The 20191-nt window shown below is 39.7% G+C and overlaps 1 protein-coding gene and 1 non-coding gene across 2 annotated transcripts in view; both read left to right on the top strand.

Annotated features, from left to right (window-relative positions):
- itgb5 (integrin, beta 5) overlaps positions 1 to 18606 on the top strand; it is a 111602-nt gene extending 92996 nt beyond the window's left edge. Inside the window, exons 12-16 of the mRNA XM_038273205.1 lie at positions 4319 to 4541; positions 8667 to 8767; positions 13811 to 13930; positions 14038 to 14204; positions 18370 to 18606. Coding sequence (XP_038129133.1) covers positions 4319 to 4541; positions 8667 to 8767; positions 13811 to 13930; positions 14038 to 14204; positions 18370 to 18459 — 701 coding nt within the window. The 3' untranslated portion in view covers positions 18460 to 18606. The remainder of the gene's footprint in view (positions 1 to 4318; positions 4542 to 8666; positions 8768 to 13810; positions 13931 to 14037; positions 14205 to 18369) is intronic.
- LOC119775287 lies at positions 7731 to 7847 on the top strand. The gene has a single exon (XR_005279627.1). It is a non-coding gene; the product is annotated as a small nucleolar RNA SNORA66 (small nucleolar RNA).
- Positions 18607 to 20191: the final 1585 nt, after the last annotated feature.

The raw sequence follows: 20191 nt of genomic DNA, 5'->3' as shown, positions 1-20191 counted from the left end.
TGGCAGCAGCACAGCTGATATTTCTCTCCAGGATGGAGTCACAGCCAAACAGGAACAGACCAGATGAAGCTACTATCAGAAAAAGCAGAGAGAGCAGAACGTTAGAGATTTAAATAACAGATTCTGCAGAATAGGAGAATAGAGATAGAATGAAGCAGAATGATGAAAAAGGGGTCCCTATGTCCTCCAGCAGTCTAAGCCTATAGCAGCAGAACTATAGAGATAGCTCAGGATAACCTGAGCCACTCTAACTAGAAGCTTTATCAAAAAGGAACGTTTTAAGCCTAGCCTTAAAAGTAGACAGGGTGTCTGCCTCACGGACTAAAACTGATAGCTGGAGCCTGATAACTAAAAGATCTTCTTCCCATTCTTATATTAATTATCATATGCATGACTTTATACATAATTAGCTGAAACTAAAAAAAAAAACAGGCTGGAAAAATGTGTCACTGAATGTTTTATGGTGTTAAATAGTTTTCTTTAGTTCATAGAGTTCGTTTTGTTTTTACTTGGTTTGTTTGTGTAGCACCGGATGTAGAGGCTCCGTCCAGAATAAAAACAAACAGATTAGGAGGTTTTTCCCTCCTTCATGGCGTCTATAGTCCTGGTGGATAAAGAGGCTGCAGTCGACTGTTTTTGCAGAACCTTCCTTCTCTCGAAAAGCCATGCAGTTTAGAGTATGATGGCATTTCTGTAAGATTAGATAAAGAAGCAATAAACACCATAAGTCTTGTTAACAGAACAGATTATATTCTGAAGACAAAAATCTACCAATTTTGACCAATTTTGTAAAAAACGTAGAAAGTTGAGGTTTAGTAGATGTTGGCAGCAGCCCATCCTGTCTCACATGCAAATACACCCAGAGTCTCTGCTTGTTTAGCATCCATGCTAAATGGCGCCCGTGCTGCTGAGTGATTGGGGGGGCTGATAGGATGACTCTGCATCCCATTTTGGAAAAGGGAGAGTTCCAGAACTCTGAAGCAGACGGGATGCCAAACGCCTCCCCCACCGATCTAATAAGCACTGAGGTGTTTATGGACTGAAGGCAGCTAGCAGCTAGCCTAGACCTGCCCATGTTTAGCAGCTGCATTTACTCCTTTTATCCTCTTCACACTTAGAGGCAGAAAACCCCGTCATCCCTCTGAGCGGCCAAACAGTCATTTAAGGACAGGTTCCCAGCCCTGATGCCATGAGTTTAGCCTCTGAGCAAAGCTTGGGAGTGGTGCTACAGACCCCTGCATGGGAAATAACGGCTTAATGGGATCAGTGTCAAAAATTCACAGCTTCAAAGTTTTGGTGTAAATAAAAAAAGGAGGAAGAAAAATGACGGCATGTCTAAGATTCTAGACGAATAAGAGTGTTGCACAATAATGACCACTGGCCTGATGACACCAAACACTTCCTCCTGGAGGGGTCCCTGACCTCTACGAGGTTCTGCTCTAAGTACAGGACTCTGGTTTCCTTTACTTCACTTCTACACTTTCATAAAGACTCTTAGACCGACGCAGAAGCCGCTCCTAAAGTCAACCCTGGAGGATCAGAACTCCATCCTCAGTGAGCCTAAAAGTTCAGGATTTGGACATTTCTGGAGTTTCACTGTTAGTTTCAGAGTTCCTCCCTTGCTTATGGGCTAGTAGAGATACGTTTAGGAACCGTCCATGTTCACTATCAGACTCACAGTGGTTTAAAGGAAAAGTCCGCTCATATTCAGAATTCAAACTTCTAAAAGTTCTTTAAATATGAAATGATTCCATCCTGTTCAATAAATGATCAGTGTTTTTAATTCAGATTAATTTTCATGTGAATGTGCTTTACTGGAGGCATCCATGTTTGTCAAAGAACACTACTGCCACCTACTGGTTAGTGACGTCACGGTGCGGTATCGGCTGTTGATCAAGTCCCAGTGCTGTATCTGGTGTTTGTCACAATGCGCTATTATCCAAGTCATCTTGAAAACATTCTTCTTCCAAATGTTGGCTACATATTACGGGTTTTTTTCTCTGGCCAGAAGTTCGATACAACCTCACATTTTAGGCTTTCTGCTGATTTTGGTTAAAAAGCTTGACCTAAATTCCCTGGTCTTGTTAGGTGGGATCGGACAACCTGTCCTGTTCTCCACTCTGCACAGTTTGACCTTGGAGCGAATTTGCTGAGACGTAGATTCGTGGGAAGACTGGAAGCTGTTTTAGACATTCTGAAAACTTCTGAAAAAAGGCAGATGAATAGATGAGACGAAGTCGATTGTTATGTCTTCTTCTGTCTCCTCGAACCCCAGTGGGCCTCAGCAGATGGCCGCTCACACTGAGCCTGGTTCTGCTGGAGGTTTTTCCTGTTCAAAGGGAGTTTTTCCTCTCCACTGTCGCTACATGCTTAGTGTGAGGGATTGCTGAAGAGTCAATGAGTCGATGCAATCAGCTGGTTTCCCTTAGATAGAAAACTTTGAATCAGTCTGACTGGATGATCTGCTGAACTGGAAAGTGCCTTGAGATGATGTGTTGTGAAATTGCACTATAGAAATAAACTGAATTGAATTATTTAATCTACAAACTCAAGGTCGCATCCATTTCTCAGTGGATTCCCATTTGTCAGGAGCTTCTTGGCTCAGATGAAGCCACCTTCTGCTTTGACTCCTCCTCCGTTCCAGATGGACGCTTGTTTTTCGCTTATTTAGCAGCTTTAGAATCCCGAACATCCGCTTTATTTTTGGGGACACAAGCAAACATCTGCAGTAGAGAATCTTTAACTGAACATTGCTAAATAATTAGCCTTTGAAAATGCGGTGAAAATGTTTTTTTTTTTCTTTATCCAGCTAAGATAGCAGCCTAATGAAAGAGGTCTTTGTGGACGTTCTGGTGCAATAAATCTACTGCTGAGCCCAACTGGACCATCAGGGCCTCCTCTTGTCAGAGGGGCGGCCCTTGGCTAATGGATGGGCTCCATGTTGGCCGAAACCAATTGTTTCCCTTCAGTTCGCTCTGCAGCCTGACCTCTACTCATCGATGGTTGTGGCTCTGAGAGGTCAGCTGTGGTTTTAGGAAGGTCCAGCTGCTGCAGCAGAACAACGCTGCTTTAACGACGAGCTAACTGAGTCTTATTATTCATAAGAACTGTTGAATAAAATTTACTGCACAGTTTGAACTACTGATAACATTATTTAATGAGTATTTAGATGTTTTCAGGTAAAATAAACCATTTATTTTAATTTTTCTTTGGTTTTTAGATCATTAAATCATTGAAACTCAAATTGGGAAAATCCCACTATAAAAAGAACAGAGCATAAATATTATTATACTCCTCTTTTATCAATTTGTCCCCATAAAATGTGTCAGGAACAAACTCTCATCAGTTTCTTTTACTTTAATAAAACATTAACAGCTTAATTTGAATTAATTCTATAGACTTTAACACATTCGCTCAGGAAAACTCGCCCCAATGCAATTTAAACAAACTCTGTAAACTGTAAAAGAGAAATAAGAAAAAACACAATTTGTAAAACTAAAATGCTTAAATATAAGATCTGTAAAAATAAATGAATTAAAAATCGGAGAAAACAGCAAATTTACTTTTAAAATTTTTCTGTATTTAGAAGGTTTCAGTCTGTTTGTTTGTTTGTTCATTTGTTTGTTCCTTTGTTTGTGTGTTCGTACTTGTTTTTTTCTTGTTTGTTTTTGTTTGTTTGTTCGTTCGTTTGTTCGTTCTTTTGCGTGTTCCTACTTGTTTGTTCTTTGTTTGTTTTTGTTTGTCTGTTTGTTTGTTTGCTCGTTCATTTGTTTGTTCCTTTGTGTTTTCGTACTTGTTTTTTTCTTGTTTGTTTGTTCGTTCCTTTGTGTGTTCATACTTGTTTGTTCTTGTTTGTTTGTTTGTTCGGTCATTCGTTTGTTTGTTATTGTGTTTGTGTGTTCGTACTTGTTTGTTCCTGTTTGTTTGTTTTTATTTATTTGTTTGGTGCTTCGCTTGTTTGTTCCTTTGTGTGTTCGTACCTGTTGTTCTTGTTTGTTTTTGTTTGTTTGTTTGTTCCTTTGTTTGTGTGTTTGAACTTGTTTGTTCTTGTTTGTTTTTGTTTGTCTGTTTATTTATTCGTTCATTCGTTCGTTGCAGCTTTACAGTGCCACTCACTGGTGAGACATGAGTATTACAGCTCTTCTGATTCCACGGCCTCATGTAGTCTCATCTTAACGTGGAAATGTTCCTACATGAGGGTGTAGCCTCGAGTCCGACCGCAGGGTTTTATGAAATGTGTTCAAATATTTGTGGACAGAATCTCAGCTCCACGTTGTCTTATTTACTTCCGTTGTTCGTTTTTTCTCGTCTCATCCAGGTCACGGAGAATGCCACTGCGGGGAATGCAAATGCCACGCCAACTACATTGGCGACAACTGTAACTGCTCCACAGAGACGTCCTCCTGCTTCTCGGATGACGGGAAGATGTGTAGCGGGCGTGGGCACTGCGTGTGCGGCCGGTGTCAGTGCACCGAGCCGGGAGCGTTTGGAGACACCTGCGAAAAATGCCCCACCTGCCCCGATGCCTGCGGGACCAAAAGGTAGAGCTCACAGCCAACCAGAACCAAAGACTCATTCAGAAACCAGCAATAGCATCAGAGTTAAAGGATTTAACAACTACTTCCAGTTTTAATGAATATTTGATGGGAACTCTCACTTTTTTTAATGAATTCTCATTTTAAAAATATATTTTATCACCAGTGATTATTTTATTGATCAAATTACCAAATAAACGAGGTTTGGAGGAGAGCTTTGTGTTGAGCGCCAGATGCATGAAGAAAATCCTCAGCAAAGGTCCGGAGACATTTTTAATTATAATCCGTTACTTTAAACAGAATTTAACACTGAAATAAAATGAGATGTTTATGCATCCATGTTATACGTTTTAAATACAAAATATAAAAAAATAACATTTTTCCATTTTATAATCTTAACGTGTTTTCTGAAGTGGAGAACAACAATCGTTCAGTTCGTTCATATTTTATCAAACGCCCGGCTTGCCACAGGTTTGCCTGCTGTGTCTAAAAGTAGCAGCAGCAGCAACCCAGACTGACAGCTCATTGGCTCATTTGGATCACGTGCAGTCTGGAGCCGGACGCTCCCCAGGGCTTTACCGTATTAACAGGAGAAGAGGCGCATAGAAAGTTAGAGACACTGTCATCGGACAACATGCGTTAATTTATAAATGTTTTAAATCAGGTTGGGTCTAAATTAGCCAGCAAGTGGGTCCGGATCTGGACCACGGTCCGCTAATTCGTGACCTCTGACCTAGTGGATGAAATAGTAGTGGATTAGATAAAGTAGTGAGCATCCATCAGGGTTCCCGCGGGTCCTTAAAAAGTCTTAAAAGGCATTGAATTCTTCAAAATAAAACTAAGGCCTTAATTGTATTAAAATGTCTTAAATCAGTCTTTCGTAGGTCTTAATTTTTAAAACATCATAAATAGGATAATTTTTATTCCGATTTATTTTTGTAATCTAAATAAAAGATTAAAATTGACCTTTTTTTTTTTTTTTTTTTTTATAAAAAAAAAATAACGGCTGGCCATTATTGGTTCCATCCCGATAGCGGAACCAATAAAGCGTTGTTGCCGCCGGGACATTTGGGAGATGCGCCATTAACTTTTTGTCTGGAAAATATGAGCAAGTGTAAATGTAACCAAAATTGTCTCCAACCAAGAGTTTTCTCCATGGCTAAAACCAGGGAACATACATGAGGCTCAGTGGATTTATGCAAGAAGTCATTCAAGCTCAGAACGATGGGAATTAAGGCAGTGGAGTCGCACATGCGAAGCGCGAAACACAAAGCGTCAAAATGGAGTTAGAGAGAAACAGCCGGTATTTCTCAGTTTAGTTCCAGCCTTGTCTCTGCAACGCCTCCACTTATCACCAAATCAAACATACTAAGAAAACCATACAAAGAAAAATAGCTGCAAAAAAGACTTAGCGCTGGTTATGTTGGGGCTTTAAAACTGATTTGTTTTGTTCCCTGCTAAAACAAAGTTTGTGAATTCAGTTAAATAATTGTTCAAATATATCTGTCATTTGTGTGTTTTTAGCTTTTTTCCTGTATGGGAAGCTTTTCAAAATTTGAAACATTAGTGCAGTGGTTTATGTTAAAATAGACCTTTGGGTTAAGTTGTCGCCAGCAGGTTTTTCTTGTGTTTCTTGTGAATTTGGTCTTAAATTTATATTTCAAATGGCATTAAAAAGTCTTAAAAAGTCTTGAATTTAACTTGCCTTATGCTGTAGGAACCCTGATCCATGGTCACTAGATGAGCAGGTATATCCCAGAAAGCTTTGCGAAAGCTGTCCTCGAAAACCATCATGGGATTTGTTGTGGCGTCGAGAGAACAAAGATGGCGCAGACACCGTGCGGGAAGGTAGAGTCCTGTGACCAACAGGGAGCGAGAAATAGTGATTATCTGTCTGAACGGTCAGTTAACTGACCACTATATAGTTCCCGCTCTATATAGTGATTTAGGGGTTAGGGCGGACGTTCAGACACAGTCTTGCTACTAGTGCAACTTTTTACCTATTGCATAAGAGACCATAAAACAATGGAAAACAAACCATGTCTAACTGCTGATGTTGCTAATGCTACGTCCACATGAATGCGCATACAAACTATTTATGTTCAAACTCAACTTAGTGAACATGGACGGTTACTAAACGTATCTCTACTAGTCCATAAGCAAGGAAGGAAACAAATCCTGAACTTTTAAGCTCACCGGATGGAGTCGGTGGATGCCTCCAGTAAGGCATATTCACATGAAAACGACTCTGAATTAAAAACAATAAAAACACAGTATCTAATAATTTCATATTTAAAGTATTTTCAGATGTTTGAAATTGAACTTTAAAGGAAAAGTCCGGTCATATTCAGAATTCAGACAGATATATTGTAAGGAGAATTTACAGTTAAGATCCAGCAAGAAAATGAACCTGCTGCTTCACAGAATCCCAGCTCCTGATTTCTAGATGGACCTTAGAGAAGAGTTGCTGTCTCCCACTTAAAGAGTTAACATTTACAAGTTTTGGCAGCCTAACTTGGTTTATATGGTTACTATATGTGACCAAGTGTAAAATAAGATGTAAAGAGACTTAATTAGTAGTAAAATATTTGTACATTTATTTGCAGAAATATAAAAGCTTCATTATCAGTTGTTCTAAAATCTTATATAAAAATGTAATATGTGGCAAAGCAGTTCATTGATGGGCTGTATCTAAAACAGGACAAGTATACAATTGGCTGAATTGGGGTTGTGCAAATAGCAATAATAAATATACAGTTAGGAAACACCAATAAAAACAATATGACACGGCCAAACAAAGCCCAAATACAAACCAAACAAAACATGCAAAGGTGCCCCTAAGTCAATCCAATTTGACAGTCCAAAAAGTCTATACAGGCCCAAACAACTAATGCACAGCCTAAACTTTAACCAAGGGAAAAAACAGTGGATGGCGGCTCAGCAGCATCCAAATCATCACTAAAAGATACAAATATTTAACATTCAGTATGACAATCATTTTACGGAGTCCCTAAAGGGACATGGAGGGGAAAAAAAGAACTTTTGCGAGATCCTGCAATAGTTTTGCGAGATCTCGCAAAAGTATTGCGGGATCTCGCAAAAGTTTATTTTTTGCGAGATCTCGCAATACTTTTGCGAGATCCCGCAATACTTTTGCGAGATCCCCCAATACTTTTGCGAGATCCCGCAATAGTTTTGCGAGATCTCTCAATAGTTTTGCGAGATCTGGCAAAAGTATTGGGAGATCTCGCAAAAGTATTGGGGGATCTCGCAAAAGTATTAAAAAATAAACTTTTGCGAGATCTCCCAATACTTTTGCCAGATCCTGCAATACTTTTGCGAGCTCTCGCAAAAGTTTATTTTTTGCGAGATCTCGCAATACTTTTGCAAGATCCCGCAATACTTTTGCGAGATCCCCCAATACTTTTGCGAGATCCCGCAATAGTTTTGCGAGATCTCGCAATAGTTTTGCGAGATCTGGCAAAAGTATTGGGAGATCTCGCAAAAGTATTGAAAAAATAAACTTTTGTGAGATCCCGCAATACTTTTGCGACATCCTGCAATGCTCGGTGTAATGCTGCCAGTTGCCCTCTACACCCATGTGGAGTAATTGAGTGAAAGGCCCAGATTTGCTTCCCTCTGGCTTTTAAAAATTAAGCTCCGCCCCCAACTTCCTACTTCCTGGTTCACCCTATCACATATATAATATATATATCACATATATCTTTCTCTGTGAAATAACCCAAATTTCCCACGAACAGAAGGCGTTGATGCATCAGACTGATGTTTCGCAACAGGACGTAGTTCATTTGCGGTTTATTTGGCAATTTAGGTAGTGAAACTTGTGCAATTTGAGTAAATTGCTCCTATTTTCCCAAATGCAGATTGGCTTTGTAAAATTACCCATCATCCTTTGCCTTGTTTCCGTTTTTTTTTGGCGTACAGGGACAGAGCAGAAAGCCTGGCGTCTAACTTAGGTCAGATGTTGAGTTTCGGTGAAAGTCTTCCTTCTCTGCCGTATCCTCCAGACATAGTTTTAAGTGATGGAACCTGCTCAGTCATGTTGTGAAATCTTTTGTGGATTAGCGGCTGATGAGCTTTTTTCTGTGAACTTTGTCCCTCCTGCCTCAGGGAGTGTATTGAGTGTCGGCTTTTCAACACGGGGCGGCTCGCAGACAACCAGACCTGCCAGCGCTTGTGCAAGGATAAAATCGTCACCATGGAGAGCCTCGGTGAGTAAAACCAACACACAGGAACATGTCTTCTATCCTTAGCAGGACTTTGAAGTGGCTTCCATTCATCTCTACACATTTCTATGGCCTTACCCTGACCCCCAGTCCTCACCAAAACACGCCCAACCCTAAAGCAAACTTGAACCTAACAGCAACATGTAGGACTTCAGGGAAATGTTTCTCAGAGTTTCATCAGAGCCTTTATTGTTTCTGTGAGCTGACTTTCAGTTCCCTGTTTTCACATTCATTCCACACATGGTGAACCTAAGTGTTTAAAACCAGAGGATAATCAGACAGCCTCCAGCATGAGGCCGTCTGCCTGTTATGACTGGTTTCCATGTGCGGAGGTCGCCTTGGGAGCCATGATTAGAATCCAGGGAAACTGCAAGAAGCTGCTGTATGGTGATCATCAGTTCACTATCAGCCAAAGGAGCAGTCATCTCTGACCGTTACTATATACCATAATGTTAACATGAAAGGAAAAATAAAACTAAAAAAAATAGATGTATGTTTAAATCCAAAGCTGAAAAAGTAATCTCCAGGAAGTAGCGTAGGATCCCATATCCAGTGTTCTGTCAGATGAGCTTATTTGGTCATTTATTTTAAGAGTAAAATACTCATTCCATCGGCAAATCATCTTATTCACCTGCACAAATTAAGGTTTAATACTTAATTTAAGAAATCTTTACTTATTTCTAGATTGTTTTTTGAGGCGTCCCTTTAGTTTTTTAAGAAAAATAAACCTTAAACTACCTCAACAGGCATGTATCCCTTTAGTCATGTACAAAAAAAACTATTTAATTACTTAAGTTTTGATGGGGTTTTTTAAGTTTATAGCGATCTGAGCTTAAATTGTTTGTTTTTTTGTGCATGACTAAAGGGATGCACACCTGTTGAGGTAGTTTAAAGTTAATTTTTCTTATAAAGCTAAAGATAAATGCAACTCTGACGTCTTGCGCGTGGATATTGACTATGGGTATGCTGTCTGACAGAGCACCGACACAGATCAGACACAGACAAGTGATAAAACAGAAAGATTTTAATGCATTTATTTTCCCAGGTAATACATTATTAACCTTTAACACATTATAATTTAGTAGGAAAATTTTAATTTAGGTCTTTTTCGCAAAGTAAAATGGAGGGCGACCCGGATGTACCGTATTTTCACGACCATAAGGCGCACCGGACTATAGGGCGCGGTTTTATATACAGGTACATTTCCTGTACTACGTTTAAATACCTCTACTGCGTATTTAAAAATAGAGCGGGAGCAAAACTGAGTATTTTTGTGCTTTATTCATGTATTTATTACAAAGTATTAATCAAACCTGGCAGCTGGCCGTGAGACAGACACAGAGCGCTGTGATCACTCCTCTGAAACAGTTTATTGACGCATAAATTAACTTAAAATGCAGAAATCTGCCAGCAGAATATGTTCGCTTTTATTATCCTGGTGCCTGCAGTTTAGATTATTTAGATGAAAAACACCTACCAGCTGCCGCGGTGAACCGCGAGGAGGCGACCCGGCCAGAGGCTGCTGTTGAATGGGATTCCTACTGACAGCGCACCGCCGGTATGTGGGGGTCTGAGCGGCTCCGACAGAAATAATATTGGAAGGCAGGATGGTAATCTGGATGAACTGACTGCAATGATTAAGTTTTAGGGTGTATTTTCCCACTTAAAAACATATTAAAACTACTTTATTCCCACTGATCACAGCAAATATAGCTGCAAGGCAGAGAAAGGATAGTGAAGCTCCGCCCAACGCGCGTCAGACACACTGTTGCACCGCGCAGCCAGAGCAGCAAAGCTGCTTCAGCCGCACGTCAGAACTAACTGGTACAAGCAGCAAAAATGAAGCAGCAGACGCGATTTTGCTGCTTTTGCTGCGTCCGGTCTGAACGTAGCATTACTTTGAACAGCCGGTTCACACCGATGTCGAGCGGTTGAAGTTCCTTTGTCAAACCTCCCGCAATAACAGCAAGCACAGCGTTAATTTGTTTCACCATGTTTTTCACATCGGCTGTGAGATGGGCACGCATGGAGTCACAGATTAACAGCGATGGTGATGCGTGGAAAAAACCACCTGGTCTCCTTCCATTCACCTCCCTCAGCCACTCTTTCATCATCTCCTCAATCAGGAGTTCTGCATGAAGCACATACCTGTTCTTTTATACACAATCCACGCCCACACTTCCCCCTTTAACGTTCTCATGGTGGTCTCAACAACGTCCGCAGTAAAAACACACATAGGGCGCACCGCACATTTTGAGGGGAAAAAAGACGTTTATATGCGCCTTATAGTCCTGAAAATACGGTATATCTGGTTTCGCAGATGAGCTGATGGTACTGATTGTGCTACTGGGACGGATGGGGTAGGGACACTGACTGAGCATTTTTTCTTTGCACGCTTTTAAAAAGGTAACTTTAAAAATCTATCCTTTGTCTATATGAAAAGTTCTAAATAAAGTTTAACCAAAAAAAAACAACAAAGGCTTAAAAACGCATTGAGCAGCAGTGGGAATAAAGACACCTCCTACTGGTAAGGAGTGTAACAGCCTCATCTGGGTTGTAAACTTGTTCTTGTATTTTTGCAAAGCTGAAACTGTTATTTATCCTTTTAAACATCTAATGTTGCATATATTTCTGAGCTGACCAGGAAAAGATGATATTTTTTTAGATTATAATTCCCCCTACATGTTTCTAATGACAGTAATCTTAGCCCATACATCACTGCAGGCTGAGTTCTGCCTCTTTAGACGAGGAAGTGAAGGAATCTCTGCAGATGTTTCAGGCTCAGCTTCACTCAGTCAGGCCTCTGTCCCATCAGAGAACCCCCCCCTCCTCTCCTTCCCTCTCATTTGCTTCAAAGCAGCTCTATTCAAATCCCAACAAACCTCCTCAGTCATCTGCATCCACCCACTGAGCAAACATACCTGCTGCAAAGCACCACTTCTTTTCTGTTGTTTCATAAAGGCAGTGGGCGGAGCCTAAACCCTGACAAAACAGAGCTGTCTGTGGACGTGTCCTTAAAATCCCCCCACCATGACAGAAAGCATTCTCTGGATGTTTAGGGAATGTTTTTTTTTTATCCGTCTGAGCTTTGGGCGCTCAGCTGAGAAGGAGTTCCGCAGGGACCCGGCGTGGCCGTGGCCCAAATCTGACGTCTTCACTGCATTCCCCGCGGTGTCAGCCATGCGAGTGGCCTTAATGCGCTCCACATGTACGCTCCGGATGCTTACAGCATGAGGTAGAGGAGGGCCTGAGGGAGGGGAACAGGGCGAGGCGTGGAGAAAGATTGATTGAATAAAAACAGGCAGAGTCTTTTCCCAATGTCAGCGGCTCCATCAGAGGAAAGAAGAGTTTATGATCCCAGAGAAAATCCTCTTTAACATGTCATTAAGTTTATTTGTACACTGCAAAAAATGTTTTTATAAGCAAGTAATTTTCTCTTAAATTAAGTGTTTTTTTCTTGAATTAAGGAGGAAAGTGAGACACTTTGCCAATGGAACAAGACAATTTACATTTAAAATAAGAGAAAAGATTACATTCTCTTATTTAAAGTGCATTTTATCTAATTGTCTTATTTTAAGCGTAAAAATACTAACTCCTTTGGCAAAATCATCTTATTTACCTGCTTAATTAAATTGAGGGGAAATACACTTAATTTAAGACATTTTCACTTATCTTCATTGATTTGCAGTGCATTGCAAAAAATGGAAATCTAAATGAGTCATTTTTGCTCAAATTAAGTGCATTTTTTCTTGAATTGAGGAGGTAAGTGAGACACTTTGCCAATGGAACAAGACAATCTACATTTAAAAAAAAGAAAAAAACAATTGCTTTGTCTTATTTCAAGTGCATATTATCTAATTATCTCATTTTGGGAGTGAAAATACTCATTCCATTGGCTGATGATCTTATTTACCTGCTCATTTTTTTACTTATTTCTTATTTTTTGCAGTGTGTAAAACATTCACTGCAAAAACGATGTAGAAATAAGTACAAATTTCTTAAATTTAGTGCATTTACCTTTAATTTTAACTGGTAAATAATTCCCAATGGAACACTGGAAAAAAATCTAAATCTAGATAAGTCATTTTTTCTTAAAATAAGTGCATTTGTTCTTGAATTTAGAAGGTAAAAGACATATTTTGCCAATGAAACAAGACAATTTACACTTAAAATAAGAAAACACAATTACATCGTGTTATTTCAAGTGCATTTTATCTAAATATCTTATTTTAAGCGTAAAAATACTCATTCAATTGGCAAATCATGTCATTTACCTGCTCAAAATAAGGGTAAATACACTTAATTTAAGAAATTTTTATTTATTCCTAGATCGTTTTTTCAGTGAATGAGATGTTTTACTCTTAAATAAGATAATTAGATAATATTCACTTGAAAAAAGAAAATGCAATTTATTGTCTTATTTTAAATGTAAATTGTCTTGTTCCATGTCAAAGTGTCTCACCTGCTCAATTAAATAAAAATATTTTTTTGCAGTGCCTTAAAACAGCTAATGCACTGCAGAAAATATTGATTTAAGCCAGTATTTCTAGAAATAAGTGCATTTTCTATTAATTTAAGGAGGTAAGTGAGACACTTTGCCAATGGAACAAAACAATTTACATTTAAACAATGAAAAAAACATTTCATTGTCTTATTTCAAGTGTATATTATCTAATTAACATATTTTAAGGGTAAAAATGCTCATTCCATCGGCTGATGATCTAATTTTCCTGCTCAAATTAAAGGTAAATAGATTTATTTTAAGAATATTAAACTCATTTTCAGAACGTTTTTGTAGTGTCGCTGAAAAAAAAAATAATAAAAAGGCATAAAAGAATAAAATGCAGCATAAAGATATTAACTAAAGCAACAATAAGAATTAGTTTAAACTAAATAAACAAGGTAAAAAAAGCAGAATCCTGCAACATTTTGGCATAAATGAACTTTTATTTCCCCTTTTTGTTAAAAATGCGGCTCAGTGTTTCTGCTTTTCTTTGAGGTGAAACTCTTTCTTTCTTCGTCGTGCAGAGATACGGGAGCCTGGAGCCGTCCTCTGCCTCTATAAGACCGAAAACAACTGCGTGATGAAGTTCACCTACCACGAGCATGCCAGCGGACTCTCCGTCCTCACCGCGCTCCAAGAGCCCGGTCAGTGCCCAACACGTCCTGAGTTTACACCCCTAAATGAGATTCCTCACTTTTCTGAGAGCGTTGGTCACCGTGTGACGTGTCGGGCTGCTTGTCTCCTCCCACAGAGTGCGGCAGCGCCCCCAGCGCCTTAACGGTGTTACTGGCTGTGGTCGGCACCATCCTGCTGGTGGGGATGGTTCTGCTGGCCGTCTGGAAACTGGTGATCACCGTACACGACCGGAGGGAGTTCGCCCGCTTCCAGAGCGAACGCATGCGCGCCCGATACCACATGGTGAGATGGACCTTCCTGTCTTTGACTTTCTACCACTTAGAGGAATGTTTTGGTTTTTTGTTTGGTTCAAACACTGACGCCACATTCACAGATAGATTTAGAGAAACAAATATTTCCCCCTCAGTTTTCAATAATAGGGCTCAGGATCCGCGTTGCATTGTGGGACGTCGCGGTCATATTGACTGCTACGCAAACATAAACATAGCTCTGACACAACGTTGTTGTTGAAAGAAGATACGTAGAAGTAGAGAGATAAAAAAGATGTTAAAATCCCGAAAAGGATCTGGAATTTACCGGGACACATTAAATAGAGAAGCCAGGGACCGGTATGTTGACAAAATCAGCATTATTAATCATTTGGATCCATATGAAGTTTCAAACAATGAGTGGAGCACCAATGAGTGAGCGCCTATACTTCAAAACAGTTCCCAAGCTACAAGTCCTTGGAGTCTCATGTGCAGTTCATCAATGGATGGGTTCAGGAGCTGCACATCATAATGCCAGCAAACAGTGGGAACACAGTAATCCGTACAAAGCTCTGGAACCTGCTAGTTTAGCAACCGCTAACCGCTAGTGCTAACAACCACTCACGCATGTAATGTACTTTTAACTAGCTGCTATGTGTTTCAAAGGTGTAGTTAGTAACGTTAACTGCCAACCCTCCGGGTTTCTCATGTATTTGAGCCTTTTCCCGCTGCCGTTTTTATTATTTTACTGTAAAAGATCCCAACTTTGAAGGAAAGACACAAAGTAGGCTATAAAATAAAACCGTGCATCTTTAACTTACCAGAATGAAAATGCAGGGAACACACTCTCAATGACATTGAAATACTGTGGAAAGTTATGTTCGGTCGTCTTACAGCCGCGATCCAAGCTAGCCGACGACTCTTTATCTCTGATGCTTGGTCTCCATGGTTACGCCTCCATGCAGGAAAGCGGTGGAAAGTTAACCCATTTTCTATGTTTCCATGGCGATCATGTGTTGAGCTGTTACAGCCCACAATACAGCAACGGTTTACCATGGTTGAAATCAAGTTAAGGTGAAATTAATCAAATTAAAACACGGCTGAGAGGGAGTACAGTACCCGGTAGTCATAGGCAGTAGTCTGAGCAGCGGTAAAAGAGGCCATCAAGATGGCGGCGACGCAAAGTGCTTACGTCATGAAGACCAAGCCCTATAACACCACCTTGCAGCATTGTTTTCAAAAAACTCGTCATTTACATCAACCTGCATAAATCTGCTGTCGAGGGTCATGATAAACTGTAAACATCAGGCGCTCACATGATGTTAAGGATTTTCTGGTGCATAATGTGACGTTTAAGAAGCCAAACTACCGTTTATCCCTGTTGACACGGCGGCACATAACCAGCGTTATCAGACATCTTCACTTTGGCCCGAGGTTTTAGAAATAATCGTATTCTGTGATAAAAACTGGGTTTTGGTTTAAAGGAGAGGCCAAACCGCAGGGAATTATCTGCGTTTTCCCTTCGTCTAAACGGGGTCTGAGGCGTCAGAGGAAACTTTCTCTGCTTTTCTGTGAAAGAAAGCGACTAAAACAGAAAACATTCCTTCCCAGGATGCAGCAGCTCAGCTGTTTGATAGGCCTTTGATAAACGTAGTGCTTCTGGTTTAACAGAACCTTCAAACCTTCAGGTTTCTGGATGCAGGAGTTACGCTCTCACCAGGGTTCTTTATCCTTGGACCAAACGAGCTGAAGGCCTGCAGGAGGCTGAGAGTGGGAAGATCTTTCTAATTAGATTCAAAACGCATCTTTATTGTATTGATCAGGGCTGAAAACAATTAATCAGATTAATCGGTTATTGAAATAATCAAATTTAGTAATCAATCACTTATAATTTGAGTATAGATATTTTGACACATGCCTTTAGCTGACAGAGCGAACAGCAGGATTTATAGCAAAACTGTAAAAAAAAAAAAAATATATATATATATATATATATATATATATATATATATATATATATATATATATATACCCGAATTCCTCATTTTTCCGCCACTGTTACTGAAATTTGCATTTTCCCATTTTCTAGCCTTTTTTTCCGTCTCAAGCTTCTTTTCCAAACATACGGCTTTACGAAGAACCGGAAAATATATCGCGATATAATATATCTGACAACATTTTTTTAATAAACTTTTCTTTTTTTTTTTTTAAATAAACATTTTAAATGTCACCATATTCACATTTAATGCATTTTAATGCCAGTTAAGGCTTAATTTAGCCTCTTAACATCCACCTCATTTTGGGTAACCCTCGCCTATTTTGCATACCTAAATGGAAGCCAAATTAAATGTGCAATACATTATTTGAAAGCTAACACCCTCTAGTTTCCTAATATATAAATTAAAATTGGGTGACTAGAACACAGACCAACCTGCATCAGTTCAAACATGACACATAGTTGGGGTTTTTTATTTCCGGAAATGATAGGTCTTTTTTGAACAGCAGTAATAAAGACATTCTTGAGAAAAGGCAGGTTTTATTGTACTATATTTGTTCTACATCATGTCAACCACAAATGCAGAAAATTTCAGTCCTCTAGCTATAACAGTTCCAGAGCTGCGGGGTTTGGATCTTTAGGTGTCAGCTTGGAGCTGCGCGCAACGGCTCCACCTGCTGGTAAAAATGTTACCGGTTGGAATTTTATGCATTCTGAATTACTATCTCCACTTGCTAAATAAAACACTACAGGAACGTTTTTTCTTTACGAAACTTGTTTTTGAACGTCATTGAACAGCGTTGACGACCCGGTGAGTAGCATATTTTAAAAAAAGAACGTTTATGTTGTTTTAAGGACATTATCTGACATGCACTATGGAAGCCATTCTAAAGCAGCCAGGGGGGGATTCTGAATGAGCCAAAAAGCAGAGACAGGACCAATTGTCAAAATTTTGGTGTCGATCATTCGATTTCATCCTGGACACTACAGAAAAGGGGCTAAAAGTGTTAAAAACCGGAATTTTCCTTTAAGGTCCAACGGGTCGACCCAGTGGGTTTTAAGAGGTTAAAAAATTATATTTTATTGATTTTTAATAATTTTTGATGACCTGCCGAAACCCTGAAATAAATGCTTGCATACATAGATAGGAAAATATAAACGTGTGAAACCCCGTTTGTTTATTTCTGATGCGGGAGTTTAACTCCATAACAGACACATTCTGGTTCTCTGTGTTTATTCCAAAAAGAAACGATTAAACCAGTTGGTGCTTCGCAGCTCCAGCAGTTTCTGCCATTAAATATTCAATAAAAGACGATAAATAATCCAAACAAACTTCAGAGAAATGGCTTCAAAAGAGCAGCTGAAAAACAAAAGTTATGAGTAGAGCTGAAACATTTAATCAGATTAATTAATTTACTAATTGATTAATCATTAACTGGAGTATAGAGACTGTAAAACAGGCCTTTAGCTGAGAGAACGACCCACTGGGAGCAGGAATTATACCAAGATGGTAGAAAAGATATTTATAAATATTATTCATTTAAGATAAAAATCTTTTCGTCTTTCAATCTGCTCAATCCAGAACTCCTGAAGTGGAACATTTTTAATTTCACCAATAAGAAACTTTAGCTATCAGATTATTGTTTGATTAATAAAAAAAAATTATCAACAGATTAATCTTTTGCAAATTAATCGTAAGTTGCAGCTCTATTATTACAAATACCAATTAAAATCGCACCTAAAACATGGAACATTTTAACAGGAAGTAACGGATCTAATTAAATTAATCTATAATACCTGTTAAAAGATAAGATTTGTAAAGAAAACACAGAGCTGATCCTAATTCATCTTACAGTAAGAGACAGAAAGGGAAGAAAGGGGAAGAACTGACTCTTAGTGGTTGCTACGGTAACAAGATGTAAAGAAATAGCAAAAAAAAAACAACATTTATAACAATAAAAGATCACAAAATCCCTTTTTGACTGAATAACATGAATTCAGTTGATAAATAAACCCATTTTTGACAAACTTTCATCCAGAATATCGTTAAAATAAAAGCGTTTCACATTCATACCTGCACAGGTTAACATCCATGCAGAAACAAACCTCTGAGTTAAAGTATTTCTGAGCTCTTCCTATAAACTCCACATGTTTTCCACTCCTGCAGCCGCCTGTAACCCCCCCTCCCTTCTGATCCCCTCAGGCCTCCAACCCTCTCTACAAGCAGCCCATCTCCACGCATTTTGCAGAACTGGAACGGTTGGAGAAGTCTTTCAACGGCGGGCTGCACTGATCCCTCCGCACGGGGCACGGCAGGACCGGTCCAACGCACAGAAGCACGGCAGACGGAACGCATCCCTCCCCGGGATGCCTGCCAGCGATGGCGGAAGTGAAATGAAGTATTTCTAGAGTTCCTGAGGAGATCCGGACAGACGTGTCTCACTTTAAAAACGAGCGGCGGGTCACAAACATGAATTAAACAGGATATGGGATTATATTTCTATATTTTTATAGACGCTAAAGATGCATTTGGAAGCAGAGCTCCTCCCCCTGCAGGACTCCGATTATTAGCACATATTTCTACGGACGCTGGTCATGATTTGGTACTACTAATATTTCCTGAGCTGCAGATGTTTCCTTTGCTTTGCTCACATGGTGTCATAGTTTGGACTTTAGGTGACTCCATGTTGGTTTAATCCGGCGCTGCGGTTCCACTCTCCTCTATACCAGCAGGGCATTAACGTACGGCGCTCCTCTAACATCCCAGCATGTTTTCTATCGATAAGAAATACGACGATGAACAAACGCAGACCTGCTTTCACCAACGGCCCAGACTTCCTTCTCTCATCAGGAGCCGAAACGTTTAAAGATGACGAGCATCGGACGCGTTTTTCCTGCCCTTCCTGCTGCCATTGTTTGCTTTCTTTTCTAACCAGATGATGACAGAAGGATTTTACTCTCAACGTAAAACAAAGAATCAATCCTTTTCTGCATCAACAGTTGACGTTGTTAAAAGTTAGAAGAATCTTTTCTCTGTTCAAGCTTCCTGTCACCTGCAGGAGTCTTGATCTGCAGCCTGAGCGATCGGCTGCAGCGCGTCTCAACATGTCCGCCTGGATTTCTTTCATCTCTGCCTCCTCTGCTGGAAACAGAAAACATCTCAGAGCGTTATTAGCGCCTCATGCATGAGTTTAGTTATGATAGGTGGAGGGTTCCTATTGGTCAGTCAGGCGGATTAAGGATTAACGATCATCATCACCCAGTTTGTTTAAAGTTCCCCGATATTTCATTGAATTCTCGCCCCTTTTGCCCCATTATTACCAGCTTGTTTATAGAGCTGGGTTCAGGAGAATGGCGTGTAAAATGATTAGCATGTAGCTAAAGATACCAATCTAGTGTTAAAAGTTAACACTGACTGTCCAGAAATGCCTGGAAAGTGTTTCTCTTGCTTGTTTCGTCCTCCTACATCAGGTCCCTCGGTCATAAATCGCTCATCCTGACTGGATGAAGCCCTGACGTCGCTCAGCGACCCCAGAGGGTGGCGGTTTCACGTCACTTTAAACTCCTAAATAAAACCATGACATCATTTCCTCCCACCTTTGGGTCAGAACCTCCTCGCCTGTTTCCTGTCAGCCATGCAGGCTGCGTTTCCATGACAGAAAGCGTCTCTGGGCCTGAATGAAGCGCCACCAGCTAACCACGCAGAGGTCACCGTCACCACGGAGCGCCGCCTCCTTGGTAGCACCGTTGCTATGGTGATTTCACGATTTCATGCAGCAGTGAACATTAACTATAGTTTGGTTATTTAAGGTACTTTAACGTCCTCTGATTAACAAATCAAACCTTAATCTTTTCATTCTGAGTTTTTTTCCCTTCCGTTTAGTCTTGAAAAATTTAAATCTTAGTCAATTCTTCTTTAAATAAATGTTTTGTCCTTTGATTTGAGCAGCTAAGAAAATAAACCAACAGAATAATTTACATATAAAGTATAAAAATCACATGAAATAATCTTATTTTAAGGTCAA

This window comes from Cyprinodon tularosa, unplaced genomic scaffold (genome assembly GCF_016077235.1).
Source record: "Cyprinodon tularosa strain WSP-4 unplaced genomic scaffold, ASM1607723v1 ctg860, whole genome shotgun sequence".
NCBI lineage: Eukaryota > Metazoa > Chordata > Actinopteri > Cyprinodontiformes > Cyprinodontidae > Cyprinodon > Cyprinodon tularosa.
The sequence above is the reverse complement of the archived record's forward strand: the minus strand, read 5'-3'. Positions and strand labels throughout refer to the sequence as shown.